This window comes from Synchiropus splendidus, chromosome 10 (assembly GCF_027744825.2).
Source record: "Synchiropus splendidus isolate RoL2022-P1 chromosome 10, RoL_Sspl_1.0, whole genome shotgun sequence".
Classification (NCBI taxonomy): domain Eukaryota; kingdom Metazoa; phylum Chordata; class Actinopteri; order Syngnathiformes; family Callionymidae; genus Synchiropus; species Synchiropus splendidus.
This window is the reverse complement of record NC_071343.1, coordinates 23,247,861-23,267,489: the sequence shown is the minus strand read 5'-3', so window position 1 is coordinate 23,267,489 and position 19,629 is coordinate 23,247,861. Positions and strand designations below refer to the sequence as shown.

Sequence of the window (19,629 nt, the reverse complement as noted above, 5' to 3'; positions counted from 1 at the left end):
GTCCACATTAGTCTAGATTTCTATGTTTGAGATATTCAAGAAATGAACCCCAAATCCCTTTGAAAACACTTTCCTTCCCTTTGATCAAAAAAGACATCTTTTCCATGGCAACACAGAAGCTCAGTACAGTTAACCAGTTTTGAATACTTGGAGGATTTACACATTTCCACTTCAGTGCGATCATGCGCTTCGCTTCCGAAAAACAAAGCTAAAGCAATACGGTGATCTGTTTTACGGCCAAAGCCAAGCAAGTGTGAAAAGCAATGGTGACTGAGGGCAGCCTTGTCGGCATCCTGTCTCAATCCCTACTGGCTTTTATATTGTATTGTTTGTAAGAATTTCTGCCTTTGGATCTGTGTACAACAATTTCACCCACTTTATGAAAACCTGTCCAAAACCAAAGCGTTTAAGTATGTCAAAAAATAAGACCATTCAACCCTGTCGAATGCTTTTTCAGCATCAAGTTATAAAAATGCAGTGTCTGATCGCTCTGACTATAGAGTATATTCAGAACTCTCCTGACATTGTGGAATCCCTGTCGACCCTTAATAAACCAGTTTTGATCATTATTAATAATATCCGGTAAAACCACTTCTAATCGCTTCGCAAGAGCTTTACACAATATTTTAACATCTGCATTCAGAAGGCTGACTGGTCTAAAATTTTCACATTTATTATTAGGCTTTCCAGGCTTTGGAAGTAATATAATCATGGCTTCTTTTAATGATGTTGGGAGCATGCCATTTTGAAATGACTCCAATATCATGTCAAACAGAGGGGGTAACAGTTGAGTTTTAAACTTCTTGTAAATATCCAATGGCAGACCGTCAGGACCTGCTGCTTTACCAGATTTCATATTGTCTATTGCATTGGCCAATTCTTCAATTGTCAGTTCAGTTTCCAGCCCTTCTCTAACCTTGTCAGGGATATAAGGTATGTCAATGCCGTCTAAAAATATTTTTTGATTATGCTGATTTAAATTTGATTCAGGGGGAGCGTTGCCATGACGATAGAGCAGCAGAGTAGGGGAAAGTTTATGGGCTGAAGTTTCTGCCCTCACATTGAGTCACATTGTGAGTGGATATCTATCCAAAATTCCAAAAAAGTTATCATTTAACTAACTGTTGCACATGTGCCTAATGACACATGTCAAATTATTCTCCAACACTATCAGATCTGGGGTGGCCACCGGGTTGGCCAATGAGACTTCGTAATCGCTGTTCTGACAACAGTTGAGTTGCCTGTGTTAATAGTACTATTAAAAATATGATCGTGAACTCTAGCAAGGTCCACTTAGGCGTCTGGTTTCACACACCACAGAGCTGCAGTCCATGTCACAATGCTCCAGTTGCTCTTTTACAGTAAAATGCAAACAATGTCTGCACATAATGTTTTGTTTTGGTTTTTTTTTTCATTTCATGACCGAGTTCTCTCTCATTGTCAGTGTCAGCCGCAAACTGCTTCCAGATAAATTATATTTCAGAATTGACTAGAAGTATTTTGTTTTGCTGAAGTAGCAACAGTAGCAGAAACACCCACAGAATTAGTGGGATGCTTTCGGTTTATTCCAGATTAGCATCAACATAATCGTCTCAACATCGCTTGGCATGGCTGGACATCGTTTTGTCTCGCTTCGCATGGCTTGGTATTGCTTTGTCTCACTTCGCATCAAATTATTCAGTAGTAGTAATACAAACACACGGACATGTCCATATTTAGCCTACCAGCTGGGTCGCCATGGCACGACCTCTCCAGACAAAACAGACATTCCTGTTTACTCCCAAAAGGGAGCCATCTGTGGCGTATTTGGACTCCAGTGTGGGTGGATATTTGTCCAACATTTCACTGAAGCTGGGAAACAAGTCATCATTTAACAGTGTGTTCCATGTGTCCCTAATGAGACATATGAAATTATTATCTAACACAACTATTAGCATTGAGGCACCATGTCATGCAACTAATTTCACCCCGTTTGTGTTTGTGTTGTGCTTTTGTGGAGTGGTTCAAGTTCACACAGACGTCACCTGACTGCAGACCTTTTATTCCTATACACCATATATTTTTTATTAGGGCTGGGATTCAATTAAGAATTATATTTAATTAGAGAATTTGTGATTAATTAATCTCAATTAATTTAATGGCATAAGAATATTTGCCACAGGAAGCCACATTTTTCAATTGGAATGGATTAAGTATATTACTGAATCAAATGATGGACCCATACATACATTTAAACAACAAAATATTGTTTATTTTGCATCTGTTTGACAATTGCACTATAAATCACGAGGGTTGCTATATTCAAGTTTTTATACAACCTTATTTAAACTAAAGCTCTTTTAATGTCTTGAAAATATCTGTATAAGAATTTCAGTTTTATAAGAATTTCAAATACATTCACAGTAGTGGAAACCCTGGCCATTGTGTAGCTAAAAACATCCCTGAACAAAAGCAAACAGATTGCTTTCGTTTGCTTTTGTTCCTCCATGTTTGTTGTTGTTGTTATCATCCTAGCTGCGATGTGTCTTGTGCATCAGTGGGATCAGTGGACCAGGAACTCCTGCACTTACAAAGGTTCTGTGTTGTCTGGAGAGCAAACTGCTATTGATGCTAAATTATTAATGCAGATATTAAATTAAATTAAATTAAAACGATTAAACGTGATTAAAATATTTTAACACATAAATCACAATTACTTAATTATATGTTTGAAATACAGTGTTTGACATATAGTTATTTCACTTCTAACAAACAGTGACATGACATTTTGTAAGTTATATGTCAGATAGCTTTTTTAAATAATTTGGAGTGTGTTTTGCTAGTATGTATGTAATGTATGGGTGATGTTAGTGTGACTTACATATTACATACCGGTACATATTATGTGTTAATATTATATCGCGACTGTAAAAAGCAATTGCTCCTGAATTCAAAAATCAGGCGCTGAAATATTTATGGGTTGGAGCGAACTAGCTCCTCAGCGTTGTGTTTGTTGCAGGAATGCTCGGGTGTCTGTGTACTTTTTTTTATTTTTCTTTAAACTTTGGCAGCGTTTTAAATTCAATGAATAACGTGTACCAGTAATAATTCCATTTTTTATTTATTTGAAATGCCTGTATTACAAATCCCTTACAATGAGCATCAGTGAGCTGACCCTGCCAAATGGCCTTCAGTTCTGACTGACAGAATTTCAGACACATCTGCTTTGTACTGACTGACTTAGCTCTCCCCAGGAATGAGTCGGATAAAAGAAGTTGTCATCCGCAGTATTTCAAAAAGACATTTGTTATTGGGGGAAGGATTCACAGAAGCTGGTTAATCTATTCAGAGAAAAACAACAGCCTTTTCAGTTTCTGCCACAAACTCTCTAAAGAAGCAAAAGAAATTTATTTGAGAAACTCAGGCCTGACAGACTGGAAACATGCAAGGTCTTTGCTCACAGTCCACAACACCTTAACTCCATGAAAATATGGAAAGAACTGGCAGTCAGATTAAACCTGGACATGGCACTTCTAGAGTCTGAGAAGATCAGATTGAGAGCAGTGTTGACCCATTTGACTGTGATGGTACAAAGAGGGATTATAGAAACTTTGTTCACACAATCTGATGGCAGTTTCCTCTAAGAGGTCGAACTAATAACACAATTTGACCAATTAATATAAGAGCACCGTACCTGGGCGCAAAAAGGAGCGCTGCTGACACTATCTACCTAAGTCACAGCCTACAGAACAAACTGGTTGATATCATGCGCAACAATACCATTTTTGAAATGGTGAGTGAGATCAAGCAGGCAAAATATTTCTCCATTGTTATTCATGGCTGTCAGTTGTAATTTATGTAGCTCACCTAAAGAAACATTTCATGGGTTTTTTGGAAGGTAGAGGAATCAACAGGACTGCATTTGGCATCTCTGATTCATAGAAGACTAGAGGAGGTCAAAGTTCATTTTGAGGACTACAGAGGACAACCGGGCAAACATGAAGGAGAAAAACAAGGGTGTTCAAGCCAGGCTTCAGACAAATATATCCAAGAGCAATTTTGTGCTATGTGGGGCTCATACCCCGAATTTGGTTGTGGCTGATGTTTCCACTGATACCATGAATTATTTTTGCATCTTGTGCAAGCTTTATACCCTGTTTTCAGCCTCCACTCAGAGATGGGCCATACTGAAAAAAACATGTGGGCATCACTTTGAAGATGTGGACGTACACAAGGTGGGGAAGTTGTGTAAAAAGTTGTTGAGCTATCAGGCAGCTGCTGTGAGAGAGGCACTGATTGAGGTGAGATTTCACACTAAAGACCTCATCATTAAGGTTGAGGCCCAGTCCTTGGCAGAGGCAGTGGATCCTACTGCTTCAGTATATGCACAGTGGTGTAGTACGACATCTTGAGCCAGATACACCATGTGAGCAAGTTGATGCATGCAGTCAGTCATCTCAATGGGATTGACAAAGATCTTCAAAGATACAGGGCTACAACAGACTGTGTCTGCACAGATGTCAGCCAAGGATTTCTGTAAAGAAATGAATGTTGAGGCTGTTCTGCAGCTGAAGTGGCTGAGGTCCGCAAAGCATCACTTCTTTGATGCGTTTAATGAGTTTTTGAGTGACGATATGAGGATGCTGGAGAACATATTTTTCAATGTTGTTGTTGATGCTTCAGCTGTTCATTTTCCGCACTGCAGAATGTGGCTTTGAGAAACAATCGGAGATGGATTCCAGACACCTTGTGCCGAGGCTGAAGAACTTGCCTGACCTCCCATCAAAGTCCATGACTCTACTTGAGATACTGACTTTCGTCCATGAAAAAAGCTTGCAGAAATCTACCCTAATCTGTAGACTGCACCCAGAATTGGTTTGACCCTTCCAGTGACAGTATCTGAAGTAAAGAGCTTTTCTAAGCTGAGGCTAAACTTACTTGAAGCAGTTGGAATGAGAATATTTGCTTTTGGCGGAGCCACAGGTAAATGAGTGTAATTGCAGGCCGTCATAAGGATGGATATCCGGTCCCACCCCCCATCCCATGTTTGTTTATGAGGAAAGACTGGCGAAACAGCAAAAAATTTCATCACAGAATGCAATATATCCAACACTGATAAATACAATGAAATGACTAACGGACACTCACACATTTATAATCATCTCAAAAATAAGTTCCGCACATTTGATAACACACCCAAGACCAGCGGAAAGCAAAAAGAATGCCTTACAGGCCTTATTAGCATCGTGGCTAATCGGTTATATTAGCTATATGTTCACTGAGCGCTTCGACAGTGCAATATGACAAACAGCAGACATCCATAACTGTGTTAGAATGTGAGCCATTTCAGTGAGCCAGTCATTTTTCGCTGGCAGTCATTTCATTGCAAAACTATTTTCACCATCCATGAAGTATGTCTATCCCGTTTTATCACGGCAGTTCATCTGTTTCGCGGCAGACATATATACACTACACTTCAATACAACCAACAAGCATATAGACATTTGTTTAATGATTTTGCAACACAACAGAGACAGCAGTGAACACATTGACTTACAAGTTGAACAGGATCAGATGATGCCAGGCTATAAAAGCAGCACCTATATTGACACTTGTCCGGGATCTTGCTCTGTCATTACATTCTTCTGCCATGATGTCGCAAAGGAACTCAGCTCGCTGCCGAAGTCGCTCTGCCTGTCTGCCGTAAAGTGTTGCAGGAGGGTGGAGTTGGGGCTGTGACACCACTCACAGAACACACCTCTGGGTGGCTCGCCCAGACAAAGTAACAGAGTCCAAGGGAGCATTTAACAGAGAGCTGACTCCGGGATTTTTGACTGTTCATACTGAAACTTGTCATCTCAGGAAATATGAAAATAATTTCTGTCCTAATGTTACCCATTGTTGCTTTGAGGTCCACCGCGTGAAAGGAGCGTTTATTGGCACTTGCACTTGCCATCATCTGTATCAATCATGCAGCATCAAAAATATTCGATGATGTGACTGATTTTACTTCAAAGATGGCTAGAAAAATCAAGTTTTATGTGGCACTTTGCGCCTCTTATTTATGTTTGTGACAGTTCTAAACAGGTTGAAAAATAGTTTATTGCTGGAATATTACCGTAATTTCCGGACTATAAGCCGCTACTTTTTTCTCGCGATCTGAACCCTGCGGCTTATAAAACGATGCGGCTAATATATTGATTTTTACAGGGATATTCCAATCAATCGGCCACCGATTATGAAAGGCTGAACTCGTTGTGATCTGTGAATGCCGACCACTGCCTGTCATTGCTGGTCACAAAATCCGATCACATGTGACAGCAGCCGTTCTGATGAGGCACCGCCCGCGGTTTGTGATGCGTCTGCTCCTCCCTCCCGACTCGCCACTCGCTTGGCAACGGCGTGTCTAATGCGGAAGCTTTTTTCAGTCTGTCATGTCAAGTTTGCATCCTGCAGCACATGCACGTTAAAGGGCGTCAACGCCACGAATTCAATACGATATTTAAAACACCAGCACTTGACGGAGCACAGAGAGTTTTCTGGTGCTCATGAAAGTGAAACTACAGGAACCAGCGGTCACTCGCGACACTCGCCGGTCTGAGCGTGACGTTCAGAACGCGAAGCATATTGCCCGAGAAATAATCATTAATTTCACCGCGCCAGATGAGCAGCCTTTCTCAGGTGTCGTTTTAAGACGGAATCAACCGGGACCGAATCCGCTGCAGTCTTGTGTGTGTCAGATGCAGCGTTCGCGGTCAATCTGAAACGTTTGCAACCGTCCAGAGTGAGAACTTTCATGAAAGAGATTGAAGACAGCTACTTCAGCTGAGTGCTCTCCCTGTCTCTCGGAGCATCCCGAGTTTTTAGAGTCTAATGAGCATGCTCTTTGCTGGCAAAAATATTGAGCTTCGTCACATCAAACCGATGACATCACGGGCGTTTTATTTACCTTTAAAGCGCTCAAATTGCGCTGTTTGTGTCCGCAGCTCTGCTGACAGAGACGATCTACTGGAGGGTGAAAACAGCGCTTTCTGAACACTTTAAATGTAAATAAGATGTGAGGAGTTCATGACTGGAGTTCAGAACATTGGCAAGATTGTTTCATGAGTCAGTCTCGACACTGGACCCCGTCTTCAAAACTAGTACTAGAGGATCGCTAGAAGTGATCCTCATGCATTTTCTGTGGCGCAGACAGCAACGGTGCACCCGCGGCTTATAGAGCGGTGCGGCTTATGTATGAACAAAATCCATTTTCCTTCTTAGATTTGGTGGGTGCGGCTAATATTCCGGTGCGCTCTGTAGTCCGGAAAATACGGTATGTTACTTTATTCTTCATGGAGTTGTATCAAGACTATATTTTGTTAAATACAAATGATGTAGTGGTGTGGTTTGATGGTGCCCATTTTTTGTGTGTGTGGTCTTATTTATCCTACTTTTTGGGAACCAAAACACTGTCCTTGTGAGAAACCTATGCCTTTGTGGGGAGATTTGGCTGGACAACACAAGGTTAAGCCTCAATTGGAAGATAAATACTTAAAAATAACTAGGTTATTATGATTGGTTTTAAGTTTGATCCAGAGTTCAGGTTAAGCCATTTGTTTTGGGTAGTTAGGTTTAGGGGGAGAGGATGGGGAAAGCATTATAGTATCTGTTTTGGTCATAACCCTAACCCTAACCCTCATACAACAATGACTACTTACCAACAATTCTATTACAACCAGCCAATCCCGGCCTAAATTCAGCATAAAGTATCTGTCGCTTCATTTGGACCAGACACATGGCACTTATCCAGGGGGATACAGGATAGCAAGTGCCTCTTCATGTTTAGTGGCGTATAATTGAAATAGGACTATTACTCCGTTCAGAAATATATGAAAGTAAAGACAATCATTGAAGCACAGTACAGCTGCTGGACATGGCACTATGATATCAGGCCAGTCTGTAAAATGCTACATGAAAAAATGACATGCTTTAGGCTTTTACAGAGTACAGACCTGCATTGAAACAAGCTTCTTTTTTCTACACTGCTATGCACTAGCCATATACCACATCTTACAGAATTGGAAAAAACAAAACTAATTTCTAATTCCAAAGTTGAGTGTTTTTATTTCAAATGCTGCCTAATACATCACAGTCATGTTGCTGTTACAAAAATTCATTTGTGAATGTAACTGGTTCATTACAAGGAAAACATGAAGTAGCCACAAATTCCAAAAAAAAGCGATGAGATGTCGATCAAATTTGTCCTCCAAGACCCAAAAGGCTTTGTGAAGCGGAAAAAATCTGTAAAGAAAATGACAGATCGCACAGTAGATGTTCAAAGATGATGGATGGCATAAAAATGTATGAGCCGTGACAAAATAAATGCTGTAGCGAAACCTCAGCTGTATGTTGCAGGATCAGGCTTTCATCATGCTTCTGGCCATCAGGCAGGCAAACACCGTCATTACCATCTTAGGTTTGACCTCTACCAGGTCCTCTGGTAGAGCGTACACTCGTGCACCAATTTTCCTCGCCATAGAGATGGCGTATCTGTTAAGACAATCACATTTTACGTGTTCACTTTGGATTAGTGGTGATTTGGAACAGAAAAAAGGCTTTGAAATGGCGTGGTGATGTGCACTTCAAAACTTCCTCAAAACTACCACTTTGTCCAACTTCCTTCCCCATTCTCACAGTCCAGCGTCGCATATTGTTCACACTTAGTGCCTCCATCTAGCTGGTCAGACGCAGAAATGAGGTTGCTCTACTACTAGAATCAATTTCATTCCAATTTTGCAATATTAATTCATAGAGCATAAGCTCGATTTACGCTTGTTGACATCCGGTTGACGCTTAGATGTCTGCTTATTATAAAACATGCCGTGGCCGACGGGAATTGGGGACTGTTCTAAAAAAATGAATTTTTTTTAGAACCTTATAATTCCAAATCAAATCAATTTGGGAAACTGGTCATTGATTCAGCTGGGTTCCCCGAAACAAGGTCTTAGTGCATGAACCAGCATTTAATGCTTTCTTTGACAATAATCATTTCTTTTGAAATTGCATAATCTCAATGTGACCTTCAATGTGAATCAATTTCTTACTTGGCATTGTTGACTTTCTCTTCTTCTGTGAGCTCCTCTGTCTTTAGCATATCATAACGGATGGATCCAGGCCGAATTACGTCAATCAAGTCCAGAACCGGCATGCTGGTGCTGATGGCTCCATCCTGGATAGACATCACCTAAACCTTAAAACATTGCTCTAACCAGAAATTGAATAAAAAGCTGTGCCCTGTGACAGTACCTTAAAACCTGAGATGGTGGCTTTTCCAGCTTGTGAGAGCGCATCATTGACCCAGGACACAATGGTGTCATCAATCACTTTCTCACCCTGTCCGAGGTCCTCTAGTATGTTCAATGTGTACCTAGGAGGAATAGTGAAATCTGAAAATGACACTGAAAATGTATTTTATTTCTCGATTTTCTTGATTTGGCTCAGACTGTCCACTGTAGACCACAGCTGTCTAAATGAGCAGCAGGTCATTTAAATCTTGCTCAAGTAGGGATAGGGATTGATCACCATCATATACATTTATCAAAGATCATTTTAAATATTTTACATTTTTCGTTGAGTTTGTGTGAGAATGAGTGGTTTATTGAATTATGTTAAGGAAAATACACCTACCTGTGAGGACATTTTGTTTATTAAGACCTTTTGACTGGTCTTAACAATTTGAGGATGAAGGTTTCATAATAGCTAGGTTATTAGGAACTTTTAAGCTCAGCCATTTGTTTTGGAAGGTTATATTTTGGGTGAGAGGATAGGGAAAGCATTATGTCAATGAGTACAAAGCACACAAAACAAGGATATACAGGAAATACCAACTTTTGTGTGTATCTGTGTTCACATTCTGTCACAACAAGTGGTTAACAAATGAAATGACCATTGGTCACAGTGTACATTGTATTTTGAATTGAAACGTTTAATCGTTTACCTTCGCATGAGCTGCCAAAGTAGAGCAAGGGTCAGGGTTCGATTCCCTGCATTCAGGTCTTGACCAGCAATGCCCACCAGAGAAAATTTGGCTTCCTTTCTCCCCAGGTCTACTGCGTAGTTACAGTTCTCTAACTGGAAGAGACAGTGACAGGTTAGTTCATTTAGACACAGATAAAAATCTAGGTGATGGTGAGGGGATTTCAGAACCGGCAAAAATACTAGTACGTCATCCAGGTAGTTGCATGTGGTATGACTAAGTCGTCCCAGAAAAAAACAAAAAAAACAAAACAAGTATCGATATTCATCAGTATTGCTCTACACACCCGTTGATTTCGTCACACAGATCCAGAGTTGCAGCAACCTCTACAATCAGCTTCTCTTCTACTTATTCATCTTATGGATACGTCACCACAATATCTGGGCTCTGATCAGTCCTTCCAGGAAATCGACGTATTAATGCAATGTATGAACTATTAAAGCAATTTCAACCAATCCCCATGAGTTCTGCGAGGCACTGCAATCTCTCTTCCAATCTCCCTGACTTATCACGTTAAGCTCCTTCTGCCCACCCCTCTATGAGGCATGTGTGTCATCATATCTACAATCACGTTATTTAGATGAAGTCGGGTGCGAACGCTCACATTTGCCCACAAATATTGCCACCAAGGGCCAGGGGTATTCAAATGTGAATGATTCTGAATCGATTCTCAAACTCAGTTGACACATGCCCTCACCATCAATGGCCTGGGAACAAAAGCTGTACTACTACTATCTCGAAGTGAAAACGCTGAAAAGCTATGGTGACATAGAGTATCATGCACTCAGTGGCACCTCTTACTGGATACATGACTGTGAACCTTTGTTCTGGTTCCACCATCCATTCTATGAGCTCTGATTGTGGTTATCATCCAGACTGTGCCTCTGACAAATCTGTGTTGTAGGTGACTCCGCACAACCACAGTGATGGATGCAATGAGGGATTGCTCGAGTGTTTTATGACATAAAATATCTGTCTCAACCACACCTTTTTCATTTTACTGCCCAGTTTAACAAATGGAGGCTTATTGACTCGCTGCCAGTCCACAGGAACTTTGATTTTTTCATACAGCTGGAAGATAACCAGGGCGTCATCAATGTCACTGAAACAAGCATAGACATGGGTATCAGTTTATGGCAGATACAGATTCTGTAATTATGCTTCAAATTATAGAAGATGATGGTTCTTACGAATACAGGTGGTTGACTTGAGGGTTAACCCCCAATGAGTTCATCCAATTCCTGAAGGTTCGCTCCTCCCTGGTTTCACCTGCAGCAGGAGAGTGATGTTAAAATTAAATTAAACCATAAATTAACCATTCTTCCCAAATATATAACCAATTGTGAATTATGAGCTGGATGTTCCATATTCATAAGTTGGTAGCTTGTCCTGTATCCGGTCCGATCTTTCTCCATCACACTTCCATTCTATGACTGGGATTTTATCTGAGACATCTGCCTACCTGCACTTCAGCCCATGGACAGTTGGCCTCACTTCCACCTCATGCCCGAAACTACCAGATCCTCTCACCTTTATTTGTCATCTTCTCTCTTCTCTTCTACACCATCCGTCTCTCTTCACTCAATTCTACACTAGCCCCTGCAAAACCATATGCAAACAAGAATTGCTCTGCTTGCTACAGCTCAGATGAGCAAATTGATCAGCAGTCCATAGAGGGACCAGTAGAGAAACACAAAAACTAAGGGTTTTTGTGTTGTGTCTTATGGGATTCTTCCGTGAAAAACATGCTGAAAACATGGCAGTGCTCCTTTGTGGCGGTGGCGGTGCACCTTTATTATTGCACTGTCGTTTACAGTGCTGTAGAATAATAAAGACGAAGGTGCAGCTTTTTCCCTTTTTCGCTTTACTGGCTGTTGTCAAGTGTTTTAATAAGGAGCAGACAGGCTAAAACAGCAGGCCTTCTCTGCTGGCCTAACATAACCAGAAATCATGAGCATATTTATGTCAAAAGTGAATTTCATTTTTAATGTATTTTCCCAAAATATATTATATGCAGTATTAATAAAAATCACACTCATGTCATAGTATATCCCAGTGTTTTTCTAGGTTAGGGTTTTTATCCAACCACAATTCAGCTAGCTTGTGTTGTCATGTCCAAGGCCTTCAGCAGCAACAGTGCAGGCGCACGTGACTTCACTGTGAACAGACACCTATAGTTGATGAATAGCTGCGATAGCCAATCAAACCACCAGTTGGGGACCGCGAGGCCATCTAGCTGGCCTCACGCTGAACATGACTTGTATGCGCCCTGTGATTGGATACCGTAATATCAGGACTAACCGCCCCTGCATTTCCCCATCATCGACAGCCACACCGGCGGAATAACCAAACGGCTACCGCAGGCTTAGCGCTTGGTGAGTGCAAATGTTATTTATTTTGTTCATGTTTAACACAATAGTTAAGTTAATTACGGGGTGCACTGGCGCAGCTGTGTGATTCTACTCTGACTGGCCTGGCGGCACAGCACAGCTTACATGAGAGCTACACCATCAGATCTCTTTTAAATGATGTAATCTCACGTGATCACGTATTAAAATGAAGTGGACACATCTAAGAGGTCTTGAATTTGTTGCTTTCCGTGTGTTATTTGCAGAAAGATCACGAAAGAAACATCATACAATGACTGAAGTCCGTTGCTGGCGGATTCCAGCCAGACACATGAGACGGACCGCTGCTGTCTGGAGACTTCTCATGATTAAAAACGGGCGTTTTTGCTGTTACCAATTCAGTGAGTAACAAAACATCCCCCTCCCTCACTTCATGAATGACTGCTTTTTTTTTTTTTTACTTGAGTTGACTTGACTTAACTTCCTTGACTTGACTTGACTTGAAATCCTTTTTACAGACTTGCTTATATGTGATGCTGCCTATATACTGGATATGCTGTTGGGGTTAGGGTTAGTGTTTCTCTGTCATTTTATTGCCATGTTGCATTTTATCCTCTTCTAATTCCTTGTGTACTTGTCTTGTGTTAATCTGTGTCTTGTGCTTATTTGTGTGTGTGTGTGTGTGTGTGTGTGTGTGTGTGTGTGAGAGAGAGAGAGATAGGAGACATAAGGCAAAAAAGAGGTGATGACAGAGTCATTAGAGTTAAACATAAACAACATTAAATTATTAAACAAGGATAAATAATAAAGTAAACAAAAACAAACAAGTAGAACAAAAAAGCAGCGTGTGAAGTGTATATTCGTTAATTTTTTGTTGTGATGCTATCCTTATAGTCTGTATCTGTGAGTGTCTGTTGTCGATCAGCAGCAAACTTGAAAGGAGGTTTGTGGCTTGCTGTGTGTAGTTTGTAGGCGCAGCAGTCACGAACACCTCAGCTTTATTGCAGGACGACCGGGGCAGGTTTGATATTGTTGTTTTTATGACGTTAATATGTTGCATCTTGTTATATTTTTTATAGCCAGCAAGGACAAGACAGAGTGCTACATTTGCGTTTTATCTTTCATGATGCTCGCATCTCCATCGAACTGATGAAAATTATACATCACAGACGCAACTTAGTAGCAGCTAAAGGTTGAAACCATGTAACACATCCAACTGATGTCGAGCTGATGTTCATGAAGTCCTAACCAGTCACCGCAGAGTGGGTTGGCTGTACTGGAACTTCAGCTTCTACTAAATGAAGCATATTCAATGGCCAGGGCTTCCTTCCAATGGAAGTATTTCAAAATACCATGGAGTGCTGTGGGAAAAGAAACAGGGTGATGCTCCGCGTTTAGTTTTTTAAATGGTAATGTGGTAGTCACACTGACAGACTCAACTTATACTACTAATTAACTTACTACTACTAATTACTACTAACTACTAATAATAATGTGCTCTCTTTTTCCACATGCAGTCATTAATGTTTCTGCCTCCAAAAGGAACTGTAATTTGACTTCCGTAATGCCATGTTTATTTGTGCTGTCTGTGTTCAGTTGTTGATGTCTCTATATCCTCCTTTATGAGCTGAATGTGGGGCACCATTGATTTGGGGAAAGATTGAACTAAGAATTCACAACCGCACCCAAATTGAAAAACTATTGAGTTTGATTGCTTTTTAAATGGACCCGAGGAGTTCATGATTAAGATGTGTTTACCTTCGATGCTGCTCCAGTCAATTTCCTGATTCTCAGGTTTTTTCAGTGCCGGGTATTTGTTGAAGAGATTGGCCACAAACGCCAAATTGAGTTTGGGGTTTCCACGGACGACATCAGGGGCCATGACGAACTGTTTGCAGCCCAACCTGTCCGCCTGCTCCAACATGCACTCTGCCCTTCTTAGGTCCTCCTTTTCCTATAGAAAGAAAGGACAGGTCAGTGTAACGTGCCGCATCCATACAAGTGCCTTCTCATTCACAGGTGTCAATTTAACTTTATGTATGTTCAAGTATACATTAAGAAATAATAATAAATAAATATTTTTTAAAGAAACACTTGGTTCTCACCTTGATGCCTGACATGTCAATGGCAATGGCAGGAACACCTTCCTCATCTCCAGTAGGTGCCACTTGATTCAGCAGGTTGTAATATGCTCTTGAGTCCTGCAGTGGCCGAGACAGAACGTTTGTGTACGTTTGTGTGTGTGTTTCCGTTTGTGAGTAAGTGACAAAACCTTGATGTCAGAACTGAAGTTGTTGATCTTGGAACACCCAGCCTCCTCCAGGTGAAAGTTAGCCCAGCGCAGTAGCAGCTCCTCCGGAGAAAGTTTCATCAGATCCTCCAGACTTTCGGAGTCCCGTAGCAGTGCGATGAGGGCTACGCACAGATGCAGACATACAAACAGATAAAAAGATAATTTGAACTTGTTGAGTAACACTATGTGAGACTGTTTGCACATGGTGAAATAAAACATCACCCATGCACCCCACACACACATATACTAACCCTCATTCCTGCTGAGTTCAATATCTGCAAAAAGTCCGATTTTGATGACCTGCCAAAGCAGACCAAGGACAAGGTGCTGCCGCCCCTCTTTTAAGTCCTCAGCTCCAATATTGACCACATGGCAACCGATGGCAGATGCAGAGTTGAGGGCCAAGTTCAAGTTCTCCTGTGAAAAACATGACACCTGAAGATGAACACCTGTCACACAGAATGGAGTCTGTCCAGCTTGTTTCCTCCGTGTTACCTGAATCGTGAAGGGCGTCATCTTTTTTTTGTTAATGGTACGCTCGTCAATGGTATCCGGAACAGATAGATTTATCATTTTGCTGTCAACAACGGAAACACAATGAGTGTGTGGTTGACAAGTGGATAAAAGCATTGCAACATTAAATGATTTTCTTGTTCTTTGTCACAGAAGCAACAGCAATACGAGGGCTGCCGTCATTGTTGATTGCGCTTTTTCATCCCGAGGCAGACCCTAAACGTATATTTATCAGATGCAGGCATAATTACATTTTCCACCCGCACTGTGATTTTTTTTTGTGCAACAATATAGCAACAGCCCTATATATAACTTCATGTCAAAGTTCCCATGTGCAGTGAGCTGAAGGAACTGGTATTAGCCTGGTTGAGCTCCTATAATCCCTGACTCACACCAAACACAGTTGAGGCCTGACACTATCATTGAGTGAAAGACTAAACTGTCTGGTGTTGCCCTTTCATTAATTCAACAAGTAATAACTCTATGAAGGCTTCATTAATAAATGCATAAAAAAGAAAAGGTGAAGGACAGTAAGAGTAGTTAGAATAGGTAGTGCTGACTGAAAAAAATACCAGAGAACAATTCCGTCTCCCACAGCTCTGAACAGGTCATCATTGCTGGGATCAGCTGGGAGGACATGCTGACAATCCGGGTCCTTCTCAAGCGCTTGATTTATCCAGTTCACAAACGCCACCTTCTCCTCCTCTACAGACACACAAATATTTCAGGTGCTTGTGAAGAGGTGCTTGTTTGTGTCTGCAAGTGCAGTGCTGCATCCTGACACCTTTGGGTCTTCATGGGTGGAGGTAATACCCACATTTTTGCATGGCTCACTGGGCTTGGATGCATACAAGCTATGTGTGCGTGCATAATCATTATTGTGTGTGCACCAACCTGAATAGGAGTGCTGAGTTCCAGACTGTTCTGAAGTTCCAGCTACACTACGGATGCCCTCCTTCTTGTTGATTGCTTTCCTGAAGGTCTTGGCTACCTCTGTGCTCTTGAGCCCATGGACAATCTGATCGCCACAAAAAAGTATGTCTCCAAATTGTCCAGTTAATCTTGCATGACATTTGCAACCTGTGTACTCACTTGGGAGAACTCCTCAAAGGTAAGATTGTCACTGTTTTGGGTTAGCTCCTGGACAATGTCTCGGATCCTGTAGCCAGGCAGTGGCAAGTTGGCAGCCCTGAAGAGCTCATTGATCTCAGCCTTACTCACGTAGCCATTTTTGTCTACATCTGCAGAATAAGTAAAATTGGTCCATAAGTGGCAGACAAATATGAACTGTGTCATACTGTGTCAGTGCCAGTGTCATAACTGCCATCATTCTCAAACGTGCTGGAAAACAATTCACTTAATTGGCATTTCAACGAAATGACAGAATTTGTAAGCAAACGACTAGCTTCTAAATGATAATCCATTATTGAGGGTTATGATTTAGGACCAAAGGGTCAGCCTCTAGAACTGTAGAACCAATGTACTTGAGAATGAATGTGCCAAATGGGATGTGTAACCTGAGCAATGGATAACAAAAACGAAGCAACAGGGTTTTTACTGGACTTGCAAAAAGCATTCATTTTAATTTAATGACTGATTGACTGACCTATCATGGCAAATGCTTCCCGAAGTTCCTCCAGCTCTTCTGGTGTAATCTCTGCAGCCATGGCCATATTGGAATCCTAACGTAGGAGATAACAGAACACAAGCTGAAAATGGCGTGAAGGAAGTTCATGTTTGCGATGTCAGAAGAAGGCTGCGAAGACTGGGGGGCCTGAACCAGCCGACTGGTGGGGGGGTGTGTGCATACTCATACACACACACCCCACCGTGTGTGTATGAATATGCACACTCTTTGACACTTTCTGTATGACACACACACTTTGTTTGCACTCCCATTGTTAACTCGACACTTATGTTTTTGTCGTTGTTTATTTTTGCTTTTGTTGTTCACATTGTTTTGATTGTTTTTGTTTTATGTTGTATTTTATACATAGTTCAGTGTTGTATATGCCACTGCATGGGCCGCTAAGTTATGACATTTCAATCCTCCATATGCAATACATATGGCAGAAATGACAATAAATCTACCTATGTTTTGGTTTCATGTCTAATTTATCATTTTTGTTTCATATCCACTTTGTTTCTGCACTTCCTCTTTTGCTTCTTTTCTTTCTACTTTTCCACTCAGGCTTCGTCTGTGATATAATCAATTCAATTCAACCAAGGCGAGCATACATGGAGGTCATTACAGCAGCTGACCAACGCAGCATTATACCAGATGATCATTGCTAAAAGTGCAGAACATCCGGTAGGCCTGTATAGATTCGCTGCTCAACAAATCACAAAATGTCTAAATGGTCAAGAAATAACTTAAGCATGTGAAGTGTTGCCTTGGTGACTAGCCACTACCGACAGTATCTTAGTGACCCTGGTTAGATGGCAAAGAACAAGGTTAAAAATCAAGTGTAGCAACTTAGACGTGACATTAACCACTAGATAGGCTCAGTGACACAGAATGCCTCCACCTCCCAATATTTCTCTCAAAAACGATTTTGTATTTTATCTATATAATTTGAGTTACAAATATTCTATGTGCAATTCACTCAATCGGACTGCAGGTGATTCACAGCCAGCAAAATCATTCATGAAGCAGCATTTTCTTAATATTGATACATAAAGGAATTCTTTCAGTGTTTCATAAAGTCAAGCTTTCCAGCTTGTGCCTTCAGATTAGACTGCCCTAATTCTTCCAACAACCATAGCTGGTCACATGACCAGACTAACAAAAATGAATTTGGCTTCTACCATCATTGTTTCCACATTTTTTTCGCATTCCCGAAAAGTAGTATCTTGTTTTGACCTTCTCTCCAAAGCGCTCTTATGCACTGTTTCGGTGAACGGATGAGTTGTCACTAAACATAGAAGTTACTCAACACTCCACAAATGTTGCTTGAATTGAAGTTTCGGGCGTCTGCCATCTGCATTGTATAGTACACAAGCAGATGCTATGTGACCTCTGACCACCACCTATGTTAAGACCTGTAACCACCGTGGAATGAAACAGCTAAGTTGGATTTTGGTGCACAAGATGGGTTAAGGTGGGGCAGGCTCACTTGCTGTGGCAACCCATGACAGGAAATGTCATAAGGCAGAGGGGACTTGGTGGCATATGAAAAAGGTTCCTATAAGGCTTTGTTTGAAGTTCTTTCATTTCTTCTTCACATTTTGTCACTTCCTGTCGAAGCAATGCATGAAATAAGATGCAATAAAAACATAAGCACATATGAAACCATTCCATGATGTATAGAGAGAGATACAGAGAGAGAGACAGGGAGAGAGGAGAGAGGAGAAAGGATACAACCCAATCCTCCCCACAAGTTAAGGATTACAGTTAACGCTTGAACGCTTGGAAAGTGGTGAAGTGCACCAATCCTGCACGCAGCTCAATGCATGCATGCTTTTTTGTGTGTGTGTGTTTGCCTGTGATCATTGCCAAACTGATTTCCAAAAGAGAGAACACAAGCGCAATGATTTCAGTAGTAATTTGAAAAAAGTTAAGCAATCCACAGAATTTTAGAATCATAGATTAATTTTTTAGAATATACAAAACAAAACTTCACTCAGAAGTTGCCTTGCAATTTCCCTACCCAAGGTGAGTCAAAGAGCCAATAAGCCTGATGGATAGAAGTTTCCCACTTAAATAGCTGTCTGTATCAGAAAAGCTTTATTTTCATGCTATCAAACACTTGTTCTTTCAAAGCGAACCTGTTTGCTCATGTTCAGCTACAGCATGAGAGGAAACCACAGAGTTCCGCTTGAGCTCTGTGCTGTGCTTTAACTTCCTCAACTACTTCTTTAGGAGCTGGACAGTCACAATAGCTGTAAGCGGTTATCCTCTTTTTTTATTTGATATTGATACCATGCTATAAAAAACCAGTGTGATGTGATGTGAAAAGTGGTCATAGCTGTGGAAGGAATTAAGCCATTTGCATTTAATCAAGCTACTCGTTGTCCAAAAGTGTGTCCTGAATAGCAAAAGATTCACAGAATAAGAGTCAAAAGTATAAGCAGCATGTGATGATCAGTGCTCACCGTAAATGTTCTGAGTTGCAGCAGGTGGTGTAGCTGGGTTGTCTGGTTGTTTTCGTCGAAGCGGCACAAGTGTTGAAACACAGAGAAGTATGTATAGTCAAATCTTAGAGGAAGGAAGTCACGCAATTTTTGACGAACACTTTTTGCCTTTATATGGCAATTGAATGAGGTGTGCGTCTGTGTCAGTCCCTTTATATAGGCAAAGCTGACTTCGCAAAAGGAAGTCTGATTGTGGCGATAAAACCTTTGCAGCCATATTCTTAGTTGTTGCAATGATAAAACGACGATGCTTTCTATCAAGAATCAAGATCATGAAATGCTAGTGTAATAATCTCATCAAAATTATGCAATCAGCACAAATCAGAAAACAGTGATGCTTGAAC

General features: G+C 41.0%; 1 protein-coding gene across 1 annotated transcript; it reads right to left on the bottom strand.

Annotated features, from left to right (window-relative positions):
* Window positions 1-5,613: 5,613 nt before the first annotated feature.
* lcp1 (lymphocyte cytosolic protein 1 (L-plastin)) lies at window positions 5,614-19,394 on the bottom strand. Its single transcript, XM_053877650.1, has 17 exons — window positions 19,247-19,394; window positions 16,758-16,833; window positions 16,244-16,392; window positions 16,046-16,169; window positions 15,724-15,856; window positions 15,134-15,215; window positions 14,890-15,055; window positions 14,618-14,760; window positions 14,451-14,546; window positions 14,104-14,299; window positions 11,188-11,266; window positions 10,985-11,099; window positions 9,959-10,092; window positions 9,268-9,388; window positions 9,066-9,190; window positions 8,359-8,511; window positions 5,614-8,262 (listed from the first exon to the last, which is right to left on the bottom strand). The coding sequence occupies exons 2-16, from the start codon at window positions 16,822-16,824 to the stop codon at window positions 8,379-8,381; spliced, it is 1,863 nt and encodes a 620-aa protein (XP_053733625.1). The 5' UTR covers window positions 16,825-16,833; window positions 19,247-19,394; the 3' UTR covers window positions 5,614-8,262; window positions 8,359-8,378.
* Window positions 19,395-19,629: the final 235 nt, after the last annotated feature.

Excerpts from the sequence above, each read along its gene's own strand:
- lcp1 (XM_053877650.1), bottom strand. The coding sequence starts at position 16,824 with ATGGCCATGGCTGCAGAGATTACACCAGAAGAGCTGGAGGAACTTCGG. Across the intron at positions 16,393-16,757 it reads GGAAGCATTTGCCATGATAG|ATGTAGACAAAAATGGCTAC; the intron begins GTCAGTCAATCA and ends CTTATTCTGCAG. Across the intron at positions 9,191-9,267 it reads CCACCATCTCAGGTTTTAAG|GATGGAGCCATCAGCACCAG; the intron begins GTACTGTCACAG and ends ATGTCTATCCAG.